The sequence below is a fragment of the Phascolarctos cinereus genome, unplaced genomic scaffold (genome assembly GCF_003287225.1).
Source record: "Phascolarctos cinereus isolate Bilbo 61053 unplaced genomic scaffold, phaCin_HiC Scaffold_4;HRSCAF=312, whole genome shotgun sequence".
NCBI classification, from domain to species: domain Eukaryota; kingdom Metazoa; phylum Chordata; class Mammalia; order Diprotodontia; family Phascolarctidae; genus Phascolarctos; species Phascolarctos cinereus.
Genome location: NW_027555847.1, coordinates 666,574,627 through 666,590,747, shown reverse-complemented (window position 1 = coordinate 666,590,747; position 16,121 = coordinate 666,574,627). Strand labels below are relative to the sequence as shown.

Below are 16,121 nucleotides of genomic sequence, written 5' to 3'. Positions count from 1 at the left end.
GTTCTGTTTCTTTGAGGTTCAAAGCCCACCTTTGCAGAGATATTTGTTCACCATTCCCATACCCAGATAGAGGAGAACCTTTCATCCCTCTCTGTTTGGCGTCTCCTATTCCCTGAATTATATTCATACTTCTAGTTTGCTTATGTTCATTTCTTACCCCCTTCCTAGATTTTAAACAGTTGTGGCTAGAGACCGGACTGTCCTTTCTTTTGGTTGTTATGTCAACACAAAGCTCTAGGCCTGGCTCCTTTCCTGTGATCCACAGAATTTCAATGATTCTCTCATGTAGGGAGTGAGGCTCTTCAGCTATCCGGTACCATAGGCCTACTTCTTTGGCCTTTGGTGTAATCAAAGATCCGGGAACCTGACACCTCGAGGGCACATGTGGCCCTCTAAGTTCCCAAAGGATTTGTTCCATGAAGTTTGGATTCAGTCAAAGGGTCAAACTTGAGGACTTAAGATTTGTTCCGTGAAGTTTGGATTCAGCCAAATGAGGACCTTGCACTTGAGGACTTAGAGAGCCACCCCCTGGATTAGAGCTTCAGTTCCTCCATCAAAGTCTACCTGCTTATGCGATCAGTAGCCCCGAATGTCCCTTTCAAGTTTCCAGGCTTATAGAGACAGTTGTTTGATCCTGATTTGATGCTGTGGCTCCTGAGGAATGAAGCACTATTCAGACAGGAATATCAGACATGCCCTACTCTCCCCCACCCCTTTTCAACTGATTTGTGATGGCAGAGCTTTCAAATATAGGAAGGCACTGCCTTACCTTAAAGTTTTCCATTTGAGTGGACACTGAATCATTTTCAAGACAATGGATGTTTGACTGAGCATGAGGCTTCATTTGACCAGTAGTAGACAGGGCTTCTGGAGCTCCGGCCCTTCGCCATCTACGGTTATGGATCTCTTGTCAGTGGGTGCCTCCCTTTCCCTTCCCCACTTTTGCCTCCTCTTTATCTCCTCTTTTCTCCTCATGCCCAACTAAGGTAATGCAGTGCCAAACACTTGACAAGAAAAGTTGTATGCTTTCTATTTCTAGAGTTAAGGATTATATTTTTATTATAACATGCCATTATTAATAGTTTTCTGTGTTCTTGCATCATCAACCATGGTCCACATAGATGACATTTCAATTTATATTAGGTTAAAGTGTTCATTCCTGAGATAAGCCTTCCCCTATGGTTTATATTCTGAGAGTTTCCATTAAACACCTTTCCCTCAAAAATTCTTAATCTTTTTTGTATTGTGGTCAGTCTGGTAAAGCCTATGGCCTCCTCAGAAAAAAAAAGTATTTTTAAATATATAGAATTTAAATATTTATAACAAAAAAAAATCAATTACATTGAATTTCTGACATCAAAGCATTTTAAAAATACACTCATAAACAGTAGGTTAAAAAAAAACCCTGTTCTGAGTAAAACTGTAGATACGCATTTTGAAGGCTCTCCTTTGCCTGTAGGCTAAGACCAAAGCCAAAAAGATCTCCAGAAGCCCTGGGATCCCAGAAGACTTAGTTCAACAGAATCAATGACTGGTGGAAGTTGGGTGGTTGCCCCCCAGTCCTCAACAATCAATTTAATAATATGAATAGCTCAGTTCATAAGGTCTCCTTAGACAAGTGAGTAAAGCCCTTGGTTTGAACTGTAGGATTTTTTAAAAAAATAAGTCTTTCATTTTATGCACATGGGCCTCCCTTCTTTGTCTGGAACCAGTGCAGGTGATGCAGACCTGAAGTTTTGAAATTTCATTTAGATGGATCAGTGCAAGGTACCCACAAGAGCCTGCTAGAACTACTCAGGCAGCTGCCAACATTTAGGCAAAGAACTTGGACACAGAAGGATCCAAAATGGAGCCTTGAATGGAAACTGTACAGAGGCTATAGACACAGAATGCAGATAAAAGGATCCCTGAGCTTCTTGACCAATTGCCATGTCTCTCTCTCCTACCTTCGCTACTAAGAGAGAGTTTGGCCTTCTGGTGTCTATCTACTCTATGACCACCAAGACTAGTTCTGACATTCCCTCTTCAATCAGTCAACCAATAGACATTTATTGAGCCTACTATGTGCCAGGTTAGGGGCAGCTAGGTGGTGAAATGGATAAAGTGCCAGCCCTGAAGTCAGGAAGTTTCATTTCCCTGAAGGCAAATCTGGCCTCAGACAGTTATTAGCTGTATGATCTTGGGTGAGCCATTTAACCTAGTTTGCCTCGGGTTTCTCATCTGTAAAATGAGCAGGAGGAAGAAATGGCAAGCTATTCCAGTATCTTTGCCAAGAAAACCCTAAAGAGGGTCTTTGAAGAGTCAGACATGACTGAAAATATCTGAAAATACTGAAAATGTGCTAGGTAGTAGAGTGGATTCTAAGAATACCCAGGCAAAAGTGAGATAGACCTTGCCCTCAAGGAATTTTGTTTCCCAAATGGCTGCACTCCTTGGACCTCTCCACCATGCACACAGGAACCTCATCATTGGGAAACTTCACTATCCTGCAAGATGGACTCTGCCTTTAGTACCTGACTCAACTGTACTGTCTGCCCCTCTCACTGGAGGCCTGAGTAATGAGCTCCAAAACTTCCATTTAAAGAGGTAGCCCAGGACAGCCATCTCTCCATTTCCCACTCAGATGCTTCCTGACTTTTCCACCATGTCCTCCCTTCCTCCTCACCCCATTTTTAGCTTTCTTTTGTCTGTTATCTTCCTCCATTTGACTGTAACCTCCTTGAGAGCCAGGACTGTCCTTTTATCTTGGTTTGGTTTTGTATCTCCAGTGCTCAGGAAAGCACCTAGCACACAGGCTCTGAATAAATGTTTATTAACTAATATTATTAACTCAGTTATTAACTATAAATAAATATTTATTATTATCTAATTGAAGGAATTTATATTTTACTGGGGGGCTACACTTTATTCTTGTACATTTAGGATATACACAAAACAAATACACAATGATGGGATGGGGGAAGATGGCACTCACAATTGATGTAATGATGAAAGGCCCTTTGAAGCAGGTAGCATTTTAGCTTAGTCTTGAGGGATCTAAGAATTCCTGGAGGCAGAGATGAGGAAAGATGATAAGAGATAAGCATCTGGGACAGCCTGTACAAAGGCACTTTGGTGGGATATGGGATGCTGTTTTAAATAAATGCTGATTTATTGACATTCTTTCTTGAGGATGGCAGTGATCAAATCCAAAGGTCAGACCTTTGATTTAGGCCTGTCACTTTGGCAACGGAGTAAATCAGAAAGAAGAAAGAATGACTGCAGGAATACTAAATATCAAATGAGACAGTATTTGTAAAGTGTGTAACAAATCTTAAAGTACTATATAAGTACTAATTATTTCTATTATTACTATTTACATTAAATAGGAAGTATTTGCAATAGTCCAGATGAAAGATGATAGAGGCCTGAACATGTATGTAGAGAGAAAAAGAAGGGGATGGAGGTGAGGTGCTGGTGAAGTGAAATGCACGAGACTTGACAATTGATTGGATATGGAAGGGATAAGAGAGAATGAAAAGGATGAATTTTTCATTTACATTTTTAAAAATTAAGTGTGGCTCTTAGTTGGCAAGAGGGATGTGTTTAGGGGGTGAGATAATGGATGTATTTAGGAGGTGAGATAATGAGTTCTGTTTTGAACAAATTGAGTCTGAGATGCTTATGGAACATCCAGGTGGAGATAAGGAGACAGCTGGAGATGAAAGACTGGAGCTGGGAGAAGAGAGGACTGTAACGTAGTTTGGGGGAATCCTCCACACTGAGATAGTTAAATATATGGAAACTGATACGGTCACGAAGAGAGTATAGAGAGAGGAGAGGGCCCAGGGCAGAGACTTGGGGGACATATGAATGATCAGCCTTCCAAGATGACTAAGAAGGAACCATGTGATAAGAAGAAAGCCATATCAGAGCAGTGTCATGAAAACCCAGACAGGAGAAATCAAGGAGAGTGTCAAATTCTGCAGAGAGGTCAGGAAGGATGAGGGTTGAGAAAAGGCCATTGCATTTAGCAATAGATTATAGATGCCCTGGACTCAGTCAGCTTCACTCTAGTGGTGGGAGTGGGACCGTAAGACAAGATGGCGAGAAGGGGGTTTTTCTGACTCCTCGTCAGGTTATTTATTCTCGAAAACCAACCAGTCTCTTTCAGAGAATCTATCCCTTTTCTTCTGCTATCTATGTCCCATGATGAGGAATTTTCAGATTCTAAAGCTCATCTTCATCTGAAACTTTGTTGTCTTAAATTGTTTAGCAGGAATGAAGATTCCCCTATTGACAATGGAATAGACGTGTAGCCTGCTTAATTAGCCGATTTTACAGAGATAAAGAATGGATGGGGTATAAGAAACAGAATTATTTTTCTCCTTTAAAAACTGTTCTGTCTCTGCCCTCCTCTACGGTGGGAAGTGGGAGCCCACTGTCTGGCCCCTGTACTAGCGAATAGTAGGAGGAGCTCAAAAACGTTTCTTGAAGCGAAATGTGGGTCGGCGGTACCAGGGATACAGAAGTTAGTCTTCCTGCTTCCCCCTACCTCTCGGCTTACGAACAATACACGTCACATCATATCACAGTTTTCGCCCTCATCTCTCAGAAAGCCTGTGCCTTTGCCTTTCTCTCTTAGTTAGAAGTTGTAGCAATTTAACTGAAAGGCCTCTCCGCTTTTCTCTCCACGTTCCTTACTGTCTTGCCGTTTTGTTTTTCTTTAACGGCTGAGGTTTGTTATTTCTTTTCCTACGCAGGAACAGTCTCAGACAATACCGTCTCTATTGCTAGCTTATAAAACGTAACCACTTAGCAGAGGATGGTTTCGATCCATCGACCTCTGGGTTATGGGCCCAGCACGCTTCCGCTGCGCCACTCTGCTACACGAGAGAAAGAGGTAAGATGTACCTTTAAGAAGTTTTATCTTTTTTTTTTTTGTCTTCCTTTTTGGAATTTTAGTCTATTTTATGGTTTTCATTTTCTTTCCCAATACATGCTACATAAGCTACATCTTTTAAAGGTTGTAGGAGGGGGAAGCCAGGATGAAGAGTAAAGAAAGGTTTTTTTTAAAGAAAGACAATTTTGGAAAAAGTTTGAAAGTTACAGACTTAACCCTTCCGGGTTAAAAAATATTTTCGTGGTTTTGAGGTTTTTCGTCTCGCGAAGCCTTCAGCCTTACGCTTAGTTGCACTTGTGTAAACAGTAACCTAAGCTGTGCAGAGGCGGAAAAACTCCGGGAAATTGGCAAGATCTGGGCGCAGATCAAAAGCCACAGACTGCGAAACCCCTCCTTTCTTTCTTTATGTTTCGGGGTTAAAGTCTGAAAACAAGGCCACTATTGGAAAAAAAGAAAAAAGAGACTAGCAGAGGATGGTTTCGATCCATCGACCTCTGGGTTATGGGCCCAGCACGCTTCCGCTGCGCCACTCTGCTCCAGCAAATGAAAGCTTAACCAATGCTTTAATATATCTTACTTTCGGTTTGGTTTCGTTTCTTCCATGGCTCTCCATCTCTCCTAATGCAAGTATTTCCCAATGAATGTATGCTTTTCCAGCGTTAAAGGAATTGCGGAGGGCGGGAGGAGACGTGGGGCATGCGGCAAGAATAAGGAAAAGAGAGAAGGTAAAAATGAAGGAAAGAAAAAAAACCCGGAGGGGAGCAGATTCGGCATTTTTCCCTGTGTTTTCTCTGAAACCCTTCAGTGACAATTTATTGAACACAATACCGTAAAAAAAAAAAATTCACCTCGGCTGCCTGGAAACTCAGCTTCCTACAGGTTCCTCACAGATGAGCATAACGAGAGCAGGGCTTCATGACTTTAACTCAGGTTACCCGAACGGGGCACCTTATCTCCAGCTTTTTCTTTTCTCTCTGCTTATACTTATCTGTTTCCAAACCTATCTTTTAATTACTGGAACGACCGCCGTGCATTTTCTAACGCCTTTATCCCCACATTCCAAGAATTCTTTAGCTTTCGCCAAACGCTGACTAGAAACGTTTTCCTGAGTAACTCCTCACATGTGTTACCTACGTTTTACACTTCTGTCACCCAATATTTAATACATCAGTTAAAGAACATCAGACAAAAGCTTCACGAACGCCTATTCTTACACATACCAAAAAAAGAAAAAAAAATACCGTCAGCATGAATCAGACAGGAGCAACCTGGAGTTTGTCGCCATCTCCAAGCCGCTGCAGAGACGCTAATCACGTGTCATGCAAGCTCCAATCATCATTTACTGTTCTCCAAAAAGGAGGAACAGGCAAGGATGTACCTTACTGACGATAACTATTTTTTCTTGGTAGCCAACCCCAGGAAATTTCTACTCTGATTAAGTTTATGACGAATTACCTTTCGCTTTCTCTTCCTTTCTCTCAGTCGAACTATCACTAAAAAAAAGTGATGGTTTGTCCATTTCCTCTACTTAAAAAACTGAAATAAGACAAATTCTAATTCACTCATGTTCCCAAACAGTACTCTCCCAACAAGCTTCACGATCTCATTTGCATAATGTCTTAGGAACTCGTGACGCATTACATTTTACATAATAGTGGGGCGGGGACTTAGTCACAATTCTTTGAAGTGGACCGTAATCACTAGAAGAGAAGCATATTCTTTCAATTTTAGGATCCTGGAGTAGATGGAAAACCCTGTTTCCCCGGCTTTTTCCTTCTCTAGCAGTATGGCCACAGTCCAGCTGTCTTAGCGCCTCGATTCACAAGCTTTTTTCCATAATATAAAAGCTGAGTTGTATTAAAACTACTATATATACACATATACAGATACACACATATATTTTGGAATGCTGTTCTGAATCAGAGATCCTAGAAACATGGGGTTCTAACTAAAACCTGGGGTCCATGAACTTATTTTTAAAGATTTTTGATACCTATTTCAATATAATTGGCTTCCTTTGTAATTCTATGTATTTCATTTTGTGCATTTACAAACGTGATTCCAAGAAAGGTTCAACAGACTACCAAAAGGTCCAGGACCCACCTTTACCCCTACCCGTCACCCCCCAAAAAGATAAGGACCTTTGCTTAAGGCTAACTGTTTTGTTTTGTTTTGTTTTGTTTTAATCTCCTTCCCTACAACTTTCAGAATATGCATAACTCTTTACTTAGGTGAACAAAGTTTTGAATAGTGAGCTGGCAGCAAGACCAGAGTTCTGGTCACATGGTTCTTCAACCTCTCAATGCCTTAAGTCATAGAATAAGAGACATAAGGAAACTTGGAGACCATCGAGTAGCATCTTTCTTCCTTTAGGAAATCAATTGATCAATATTTATTTATTACATTGTGTCACTATGCTAAGTTCTGGGAATACAAAGAAAGTCCCAAACACCAAAATGGGGCTCAACCCAATTTAATAAACACTCAAAATGTTCACATGCAAAATATAATAGAAAAATATTGCACATGAAGCTATGACTCTATTACATACATGGTGTTTTTTTCTTTTTTTTGCTTTTTCAGTTGGGCAATGGGGGTTTAGTGACTTGCCCAGGGTCGCACAGCTAGTAAGCGTTATATGTCTGAGACCGGATTTGAACTCAGGTCCTCCTGGATCCAAAGTCCGTGCTCTAGCCACTGCGCCACCTAGCTGCCCCTCGTACATGATTTTTTAAAAAATAAAGCATATGCAATAAATTCAGCATGTTACTTTAAAACTTCCCTGCTAGTCTGGGTTTCTTTTTAAACTTTCTTCTTTTATCTTCCGTGCATTTAAAAAAATACTTCAATAACACTTAAAAAAATTTTTTTTAAGAACACTATTGCTAGCTTCCCCTCTCCCCCCATACTTCCTCCCATAAAAAAGAAAAAAGAAAAGCATAATCCTTGTAACCAATAAACATGATCAAATGCATATTGGTTACAAGGGTTTTCTTTTTTTTTATTTTAATGGAGGAGTGACAGGTGGTAGGGATAACAGATAGATTTTTGTTACATTAAATGTATAAATAAATGAGAAGGGTATAGTTAAGCAAGACAAATCCACACATTTGCTGTGTTCAACCTTGAGTTCATGACATAGCCTCTCTACCAGGAGGTTGCAAGCATACTTCATCATTAGTCCCCTGGAGTCATGGTTAGTCATTGCATTGAGAGGAGTTCTCAATTCTTTCAAAGTTGTTTTTCTTTATAATGTTGTTACTGTATAAGTTTCTCTCTTGCTTCACATCACTTCACTGTATCATTTCATACAAGACTTCCCAGGCTTCTCAGAAATGCTCATTATATTTTACTGTGTAATAATATTCATTACACTAATATACCATAGTTTGTCAGCCATTCCCCAAATGATTTTGTTTCTAGTTTTTGCTTCAACAAAAAGAATGACTATTTTTATACCAATGTGTCTTTTTTCCCCCTTTTCCTTTTCCTTTAATCTCCTTGAGATAGAGGCCTAATTGTCATATGTCTGAGTCAAAGGGTATGCACAGTCCAGTGATGAAGTTCGGGATTAGTTCCAAATTGCTTTACTGATTGGCTGAACAAATTCAGTTCCACCAGCAGTGAGCCAGTGCTCAAATCTTTTCACAGTCTCTCTGACAATTGTCATTTTCCTTTTTTGTCATCTTGGCCAATCTGATAGGTGTGAGGTGTGGCCTCTAGAAGATAGGATAGATCCTCTTTGGAGGACTTACTGGAAGACACGGATAAAAATCGTGTAGCATGGAAAAAGCCTAGATGTATTATTTGAGGCAGTACCTAAAGTTACACAAGATCATGCAGATTCCTCGAAATGGGATTTCTCCAATAGTTCTAACTTGTGATAATCCTAGATTCTTACTATGTGAACACAAGTTAGCCATCCTGATCAATAAACAAATATTTCTTAAACGAATGCCTACTATGTGTCAGGCATTACTAGGAATGGAAGATACAAAGAAAACAAAAGAGCCTCTTCCCTCAAGAATGTTACATTCTAAATACATAAACACAAAATACCTAAAAAAACAGATACAAGGTAGCTTTGGAATTAGGGTAGTGCTAATAGCTTCTGGGAGTACTTAGAAAGGTCAGTTGCAGAAGGCAGCACTCAAACTGTGTCTTGAAAGAGATCAGGGATTCCAAGAGGTTGAGGTGGGAAAGGAATGCACTGGAGGCTTTGGGAACAGCCAAAGCAAAGGCCTGAAGATGGGAGTAACAACTCTGAAGAACAGCATGAAGGACAGTTTGTCTGAATTGTGAAGTGGGCAGAGAGTAGTAATGTATAAGGCTCTAACCATGGGATATGATCAGGCTGGGAAGAGTTTTAGTTGCTCAATAGGGGAGTTTTATTTGATACTAGAGGTCATAGGTAGCCACTGAAATCTGTCAAATAGATGAGGGATGTGGTCAGACCAACATTTTTGGAAAATCACTTTGATAGTGTTGAAAGAGGATTAAAAAAAAGCTAAAAATGGCCTATCAAAACTAGTCGTGAGCAGCTAGGTGATGCAGTGGATAGAGCACTGGGCTGGAAATAAGGAAGACTTATCTTTATGAGTTCAAATCCAGCCTCAGACACTTAGTAATTGTGTGATCCTGTGCAAGTCACTTAACCCTGTTTGCCTCAAAAGGAAATGACAAACCACTTTCGTAGCTTTGCCAAGAAAACCCCAAAAGTGGGGTCATAGGCAGTCAGACATGACTGAACAAGAGGAGATGTAGCTAACTCCATTTGTCCCCTTCCCTTTACCCTAGTTAATAAAGAACACAGTAGGCCCTTAACAAATGCTTGGCTGACTTGACTGTTAAAGAAGATACTGATTTCCTTTGGTCTAATGTGATTGGCTTTACTAACAAGGACAGATCCTTTCCTTTGTAGCAAGTGATAAAGATCCTTATTTGTTGTCATAAGTACCCTTTCCTTCACTACTAAACCCCTTAAAAGATCCTAGTAATGTCAGAATTTCAGTAATCTCCTTGCATTCCTACTCTTAAAATGTTTACTCTCAATAAGGTTGAGCTGAACCACACCTTGAGATCTTACCCTGTAAACAAAGCTAACCTGAGCTAGACTAGTTTCCAAAGTAGCTCCTAATGTCCTTGCTCCCTTGCACTGGGATGCATGGCTTGAAAGGCAAAACAGCCAGAATAAAGTGGTTTTACTTGCTTGGAATGCTGAGGGTGGCTAGCATTGAATGACCAGGCCTGGATAGCTCATGTGACTGCCTCCACCTTTTCTCCTAAAAGTATAAGAACTTTTCCCTGTAAGTTGGCTATTGGGACATGTTAGGGATCTGTAAGAATGTAGAGGGCCACAGACAGTTCATGAGATCTCACTGAAGAGCTGAGGCCCCTCTCAGGTGTTGGTCCATGAGCAAAGATTGCCTGGTTCGGTGCTCCATCATATGAATCCTTAACTTCCCTAGTTATTCATTAGTCATCAACAGTATATTTGTGATTGGTGGTAGGTAAGCGCACTGACTGTGCATGCACTGTCCTTGAGCACAGCATGGGCTCATCATTGTAACATGAGACAGAGTTCTTGTTATTTTACTATATAAATGAGTGCTTTGCTAAAAATAAATGGAGTTGTTGCCATCTTGTCTCCCACCTCATCACTGTGTGGCTCGGAGGGGAAAGATCAAACTGGACCTGAATCTTTCAGGAGAGCTTCCAAAGTGAGCTCATAGCCGATTGAGCTGGTCACAACAAACTGGCACCCAACGTGGGGCCCCTGTGAGGGCAGAGTCGGGATAACGTCTGGACCATAAGACACGACACCCACATCAAGACACCGAGGTCTGTTGGAGCCAGGAGGTGTATCCGTTGAAAGACTATGGAGAAGGTAAGGTATTTACTTAATTTAAATCTTTACCATGGGGCAAAGTCTAGGTAAACTCTCAGATAAGGAACAGAATGTTAGAGTAATATATCAAGTGATCAAGGAGCAGGGGTGCTAAGAAAATAAGCGAGTTTCTAGACATTATTGATATAACATCTCCATGGCTTCCAAGGGAAGGGAGTTTAGATTTATAAACCATGGAAGATAGTGGGGGAACAATTGACAGAATTTTATAATACCAAAGGCCCAAAATCAGTTCCTCTGGGTACTTTCACTATCTATAATCTTATAAAAATGGGCTTGCAAGCTGACATACAGGGTGAGAAGAGAAAATTCCCTGCCTGTACTCAAACTTCTTCGTTGTGCTCACCTAACAATAGTAGAGCAGGCTCTCCTGAGAGAGAGAACAGACCTAAGATTTATAGGTTATATCCTGACTTAGCTGAAGCTTCAAAACCCCCTCCACACTCTCCATACCCTGAGCTGTTAGATAGACTCAAGCAGCATTACGAGAGGTCCCTATACAACTACAGATTGTTTTGCCTTTTATAAAAACCAAAACCTTAAGAAAGATTTTGCCTGGTTTTAGAATACCATGAAAAGAAAAGATAAAATAAAATAAAAATAGTATTATTTCATTTGTGTAGGGAATTTCTGACAAGTTTCTCGCTTTTGGATTCTCCCTGTCATTTTGTTCTATGTTTGTCTGTGTCTGTGTGAATGATGGTCTGTGATTAATGTTTATAATTATTTGATCTTTCACTGCCAGGCAGCCAAGGGCTGCAACTGGATTCTGAAATGCTGATAGTGACTTTCTCCCCTTCCCCCTCCCTAATACCAGCCACATTCCCGGGAGCAGGTGGATGGGGGAGAGAATGGGAGAAAAAGTACTTCATTATTTAGGTTATATAATTTGACAAAAGGCAAGAAAGTTTAAGCATACAGGAATAAAGAAAAGTATGGATAGAAAGAATAATATAATCTGTTTGCATGAATAGCAGGAATAGATGATTTGAGAGTAAAAGATTTGGAAACTTTTGGAGAAAAAATCTCTTTTTTGCATTCTAAGGCTCTGGCCAAAGCTTTGGGTGTAAGATTGAAAGATTATGTTGAAAAATATTCTCTTCCTTTCTCTGAATTCCAACCCTGGCCAGGTTGGGGTGGGGGAGAAAGAGGGAAAGATAAGGAGGACGAGTTTCCTCTTCAGATCAAAAAGAAAAGTTTTTAAGTATTGGAACACAATCTAAAGATAATTTAGTTCATTCACATTAGCAATATGCATGTTTCAAGTTTTAAAAAATCTAGTCTCATTACAAATTGGTACACTTTTATGTGTTATGTCAAGCAATTTTTAATAATTTAGATGTTATTAAAATGTGAACTAAAAGAAACTGAAAGGTAGTGAGATAACTGTGTAAATTCAGCTAAATTATTTTATCAAGTCCGGTTAATCTTGTTCTATGATTTTTATAACTGTCATTTAGAAAATCAGGTATTTCTGTCTTTACCTATGATTAAAGAACAGCTTAGAGCTAAAACAATTTAACTATCACTCATGAAAATTACCAAATTGTTAACTAAGTTATTTGAAGTTACTGTTTTAAAGTTAAGACCTAGAATTTTTAATTACTTCTGAGAGAAAAGGAGGGGCACAAGGCAATTCCCTTAACTTTGTAAGCTTGCCAAAAGCTCCTACCAGCTGTGTGCCAAGGTGTCTGCTCTGAGAAAGAATTTGTTTATGTTATTGAGTTCCTAAACAATTCATTTAGCTTACTGAGAAATTGCAACTTTATATAAATAATTTCTAATAATTGGCTTTCTCACCAAGACAAGTTTAAATGTGGGAAAGAAAGGATGTTAAGTAAAATTTCTTATATATGTGAGACCTAGTAAATCTTTATTGCTTATTGCATTTCTATGAAAATAATTAACTGTATCTGGCTTTAAGCCATAATCAGTGAAACTTACTGCTTGAGGTAAAAGACTCTTAGAACTATAATTAATTTTGTTTTGAGTTTGAATTTGGTATGGTTGTCTCATTAAATCAGTATTTCCCATTTTTCCTATTGTGATCCTTTAAGGAGGAATGTTTCTTACCATGTGCCGAAATTTTGTTCATAACACTATTAAACTTGTTAGTCAGAAATATTCCCAGACAAAAATAATTTATTATATGGATGATAAACTTTGCAGTTGTCCTACTACTACCAAACTCTCCTTATTAATGCCCAAGTTTTAACAAGCCTTTCAGTCTCATAGATTTATAATTACCCCTGACAAGGTACAAAAGGTATCACCCTTTGCTTACTTTAGGTATATTGTTCTACAGTGTACAAGCATACCACCAAAATGTTACAAATTAATCAAGATTCCTTGATAATTTTTAATAAGTTTCATATACTTTTTACAGATATTAATTACTTTTAGCTTGTCTAATAAATCACCACTAATCAATTATTTTAAGATGAATTTAAACTACTAGGATAACAGATAGCTAAAACTCAATTCATTTCCCCTTAATTTGTGGGCACGATATTTTACATTTACTGAGAGCTGTTATTTCCTTCTGCCCACTGTTTGTGCTTTTTCTATCCATAAAACTGACAAAATACAAAACGAAATCTAATGAACTTGTTTGGGTTCCTTAAAATTCATCTGTTTTTATTATTGCAAAGTAGTCAGGAAAATTAACGATGCTTTATGACTTCCAGCCTTTGATAGTTATTGATTTAAAAGATTGCTTTTTTACTATTCCATTACAAAAAGCTAAAAATGATACATTACGTGGATGACATTTTATGTGCTCATCCTAATCCTGAAGTGTTAGAAGAAATTTTACAAAAAACACAAGAATTGTTGCAAAGTCATGGGCTTCAAATAGCCCCAGAAAAGATTCAAACATCCACCATTTCAATATTTAGGCCATCAAATACTTCAAGAGAAAATAGTTTTACATCCCAACAACAGACCTACAAAAATTGAAAACACTTAATGATTTTCAGAAAATTATAGGAGATATACAGTGGCTTTGGTCACAGGTTGGCATTCCAAATTATAAATTGATACCTTTGTATGATTGCCTTAAAGGTGATCCTCAATTAGGTTCACCCCGGATACTGACCCCTGAGGTGAAGCAAACATTGTTGTATATTCAGGAACAAATAATTGGAGCACACACAAACAGGATTGATATGCATGAAAGCGTGGAAGCCTCTATATTTAACACCCCAGATTCTCCAACAGCAGTAATACATCAAAAACAAAAGCTTTTAGAATGGGTATATTTACCATCTCAGTCAAAAAACACTTTAAGTAATTATATGGCCCTGATAGGGGACTTAATACATAAAATTGATAACAGATGTTTAACGTTATGTGGCACACATCCGGATGTCATATACTTACCTTTTTCTCAACAAATAATTGAAATGGCAATACAAACAATGCCTAACTGGCAAGTGAATATCCATTTGAAACTTCTGTATGGAAAACCCCTTAAATATCATGCAATCTTTGAATCTTGGCCGTGGATACAACCCACACATACATCAGGTGAACCTGTATATGGAATTAATGTCTTTACTGATGCCACAAAGATGAATAAGGCTTCTATCTGGTGCCCTAAAAGAAAGGAATTACATGTGATCGAAAACACCTTTTACCTCCACACAACAGAATGAATTATATGCTGTCTATTGTGCACTTAAAAAATATAGGGAGCCAATGAATATCATCACAGATAGTAAATATGTAGAAGGAACCCTAAAATACCTAGAGACTGCAATAATAAAAAATACTCGTAATAATATCTGTCAGTTGCTTTATGATATACGACATTATATACAGAATAGGACAGAAAAATTTTGTGTTTTGCATGTTCGGTACCACACTCTTGCTCCAGGACCAATTTTTGAAGGTAATAATCTTGTTGATAAATCTTTAACAATGAATGTGGAAACAGCAAGGAATTGTCATAATAAATTACATTTATCTGCTAGGTCTTTAAGAACTTTATGGCATAACAAAATCTGAAGCACGTGAAATTGTTAAGCGCTGTGCTAATTGTATGCCTTTTCAGCCCTCTTTCCATGTTGATGTACATAACCCCAAGGGACTTACACCTAATGCCTTATTGCAAATGGATGTTACTCATTATTCTCCCTTTGGAAGACAAAAGTATGCTCATGTTTCTATTCATACTTACTCAGGCTTTATTTTTGCTACTGCTCAAGCGGGTGAGGCTGTTCACAATGTTATTATTCATTTGCTTCATTGTTTTTCTTTCGCTGGACTTTTGTGACAAAACCGCCATGGCCAAGACTGGTTACATGGGGAGAGACAATAACTGAGGTTATTTTACAAGGGAATGCATCTGCAAGGTTGGGGAAGGAATTTAATTTTACACCTCAAAAGAATGGGTCAAGGACAGTAAAGTTTAATTTTCAAAGATTGGTATGAGTCACGTTCTGATCATATTTTTGGAATAATAGACCAAAGAAGTCAATTAACAGTTGTTAGGAAGAAGAGGTGTATTTCATGTGTAGTGTTAGGAATTGTTTCGCTTATAGCTATCATAACTGCTTCTGTATCTTTATCCCAACCTATATCTATCGCAAGAAATGAAATGGTTCAAGCTGATTTTATGAATCAATTAGCTCGCAATGTATCAAAGGGTTTTCAAGCACAAAATAGGATAGACAATGAATTTTACCATATACTTGAGGGAATGAAGGAAACCATTATTGAAATAGGTGATGAATTGGATATTTTAGAATATAGAACACATTTGAAATGTGATTATAGGTATGAATTTGTCTTACCGATGTTAAATACAATCACTCCCAATGGGAGTGGCAGAGAATATGTAGACATCTGAAAGGACTGTTTGGGAATTCTACTGTTGCATTGGCTATTGATGATTTATATAAAATTGCTAATGACATTGCAAAGGTGGCTGATGAAGATTTGATGCCAGATAAGACTGTCCAACATATACTTGATTGGCTAGATGAACTCTGTAACCCTTTTGATAACCTTGGACACTGGCTTGTCTCTATTGTCTTCTTTATTGCCATTATGTTTGATATTGATGGCCATGCTGTGTTTTGGACCATGTTTGCTCAGGTGCATTGCTAATCGGATAAAGGACCTTGGGACTGAGCTTCATATGTTCTGTCTCTGGCAAAAACAAAAAGGGGGAATTGTTAGGGCTCTGTAAGGATGTAGAGGGCCACAGACGGTTCATGAGATCTCACTGAAGAGCTGAGGCCCTTCTCGGGTGTTGGTCCATGAGCAAAGATTGCCTGGTTCGGTGCTCCATCATATGAATCCTAAACTTCCCTAGTTATTCATTAG

At 38.7% G+C, this 16,121-nt stretch overlaps 1 protein-coding gene and 3 non-coding genes across 4 annotated transcripts in view; 1 reads left to right on the top strand and 3 right to left on the bottom strand.

Moving 5' to 3' along the window:
* Positions 1 to 4,505: 4,505 nt before the first annotated feature.
* Positions 4,506 to 16,121, top strand: part of LOC144456593 (uncharacterized) — a 33,200-nt gene continuing 21,584 nt past the window's right edge. The window contains 2 exon segments of the mRNA XM_078151818.1: positions 4,506 to 4,902; positions 6,112 to 6,267. Coding sequence (XP_078007944.1) covers positions 4,805 to 4,902; positions 6,112 to 6,267 — 254 coding nt within the window. The 5' untranslated portion in view covers positions 4,506 to 4,804.
* Positions 4,796 to 4,867, bottom strand: TRNAM-CAU (transfer RNA methionine (anticodon CAU)). Its single transcript has one exon. It is a non-coding gene; the product is annotated as a tRNA-Met (tRNA).
* Positions 5,347 to 5,418, bottom strand: TRNAM-CAU (transfer RNA methionine (anticodon CAU)). The gene has a single exon. It is a non-coding gene; the product is annotated as a tRNA-Met (tRNA).
* LOC144457301 (U8 small nucleolar RNA) lies at positions 6,135 to 6,271 on the bottom strand. Its single transcript, XR_013486614.1, has one exon. It is a non-coding gene; the product is annotated as a U8 small nucleolar RNA (small nucleolar RNA).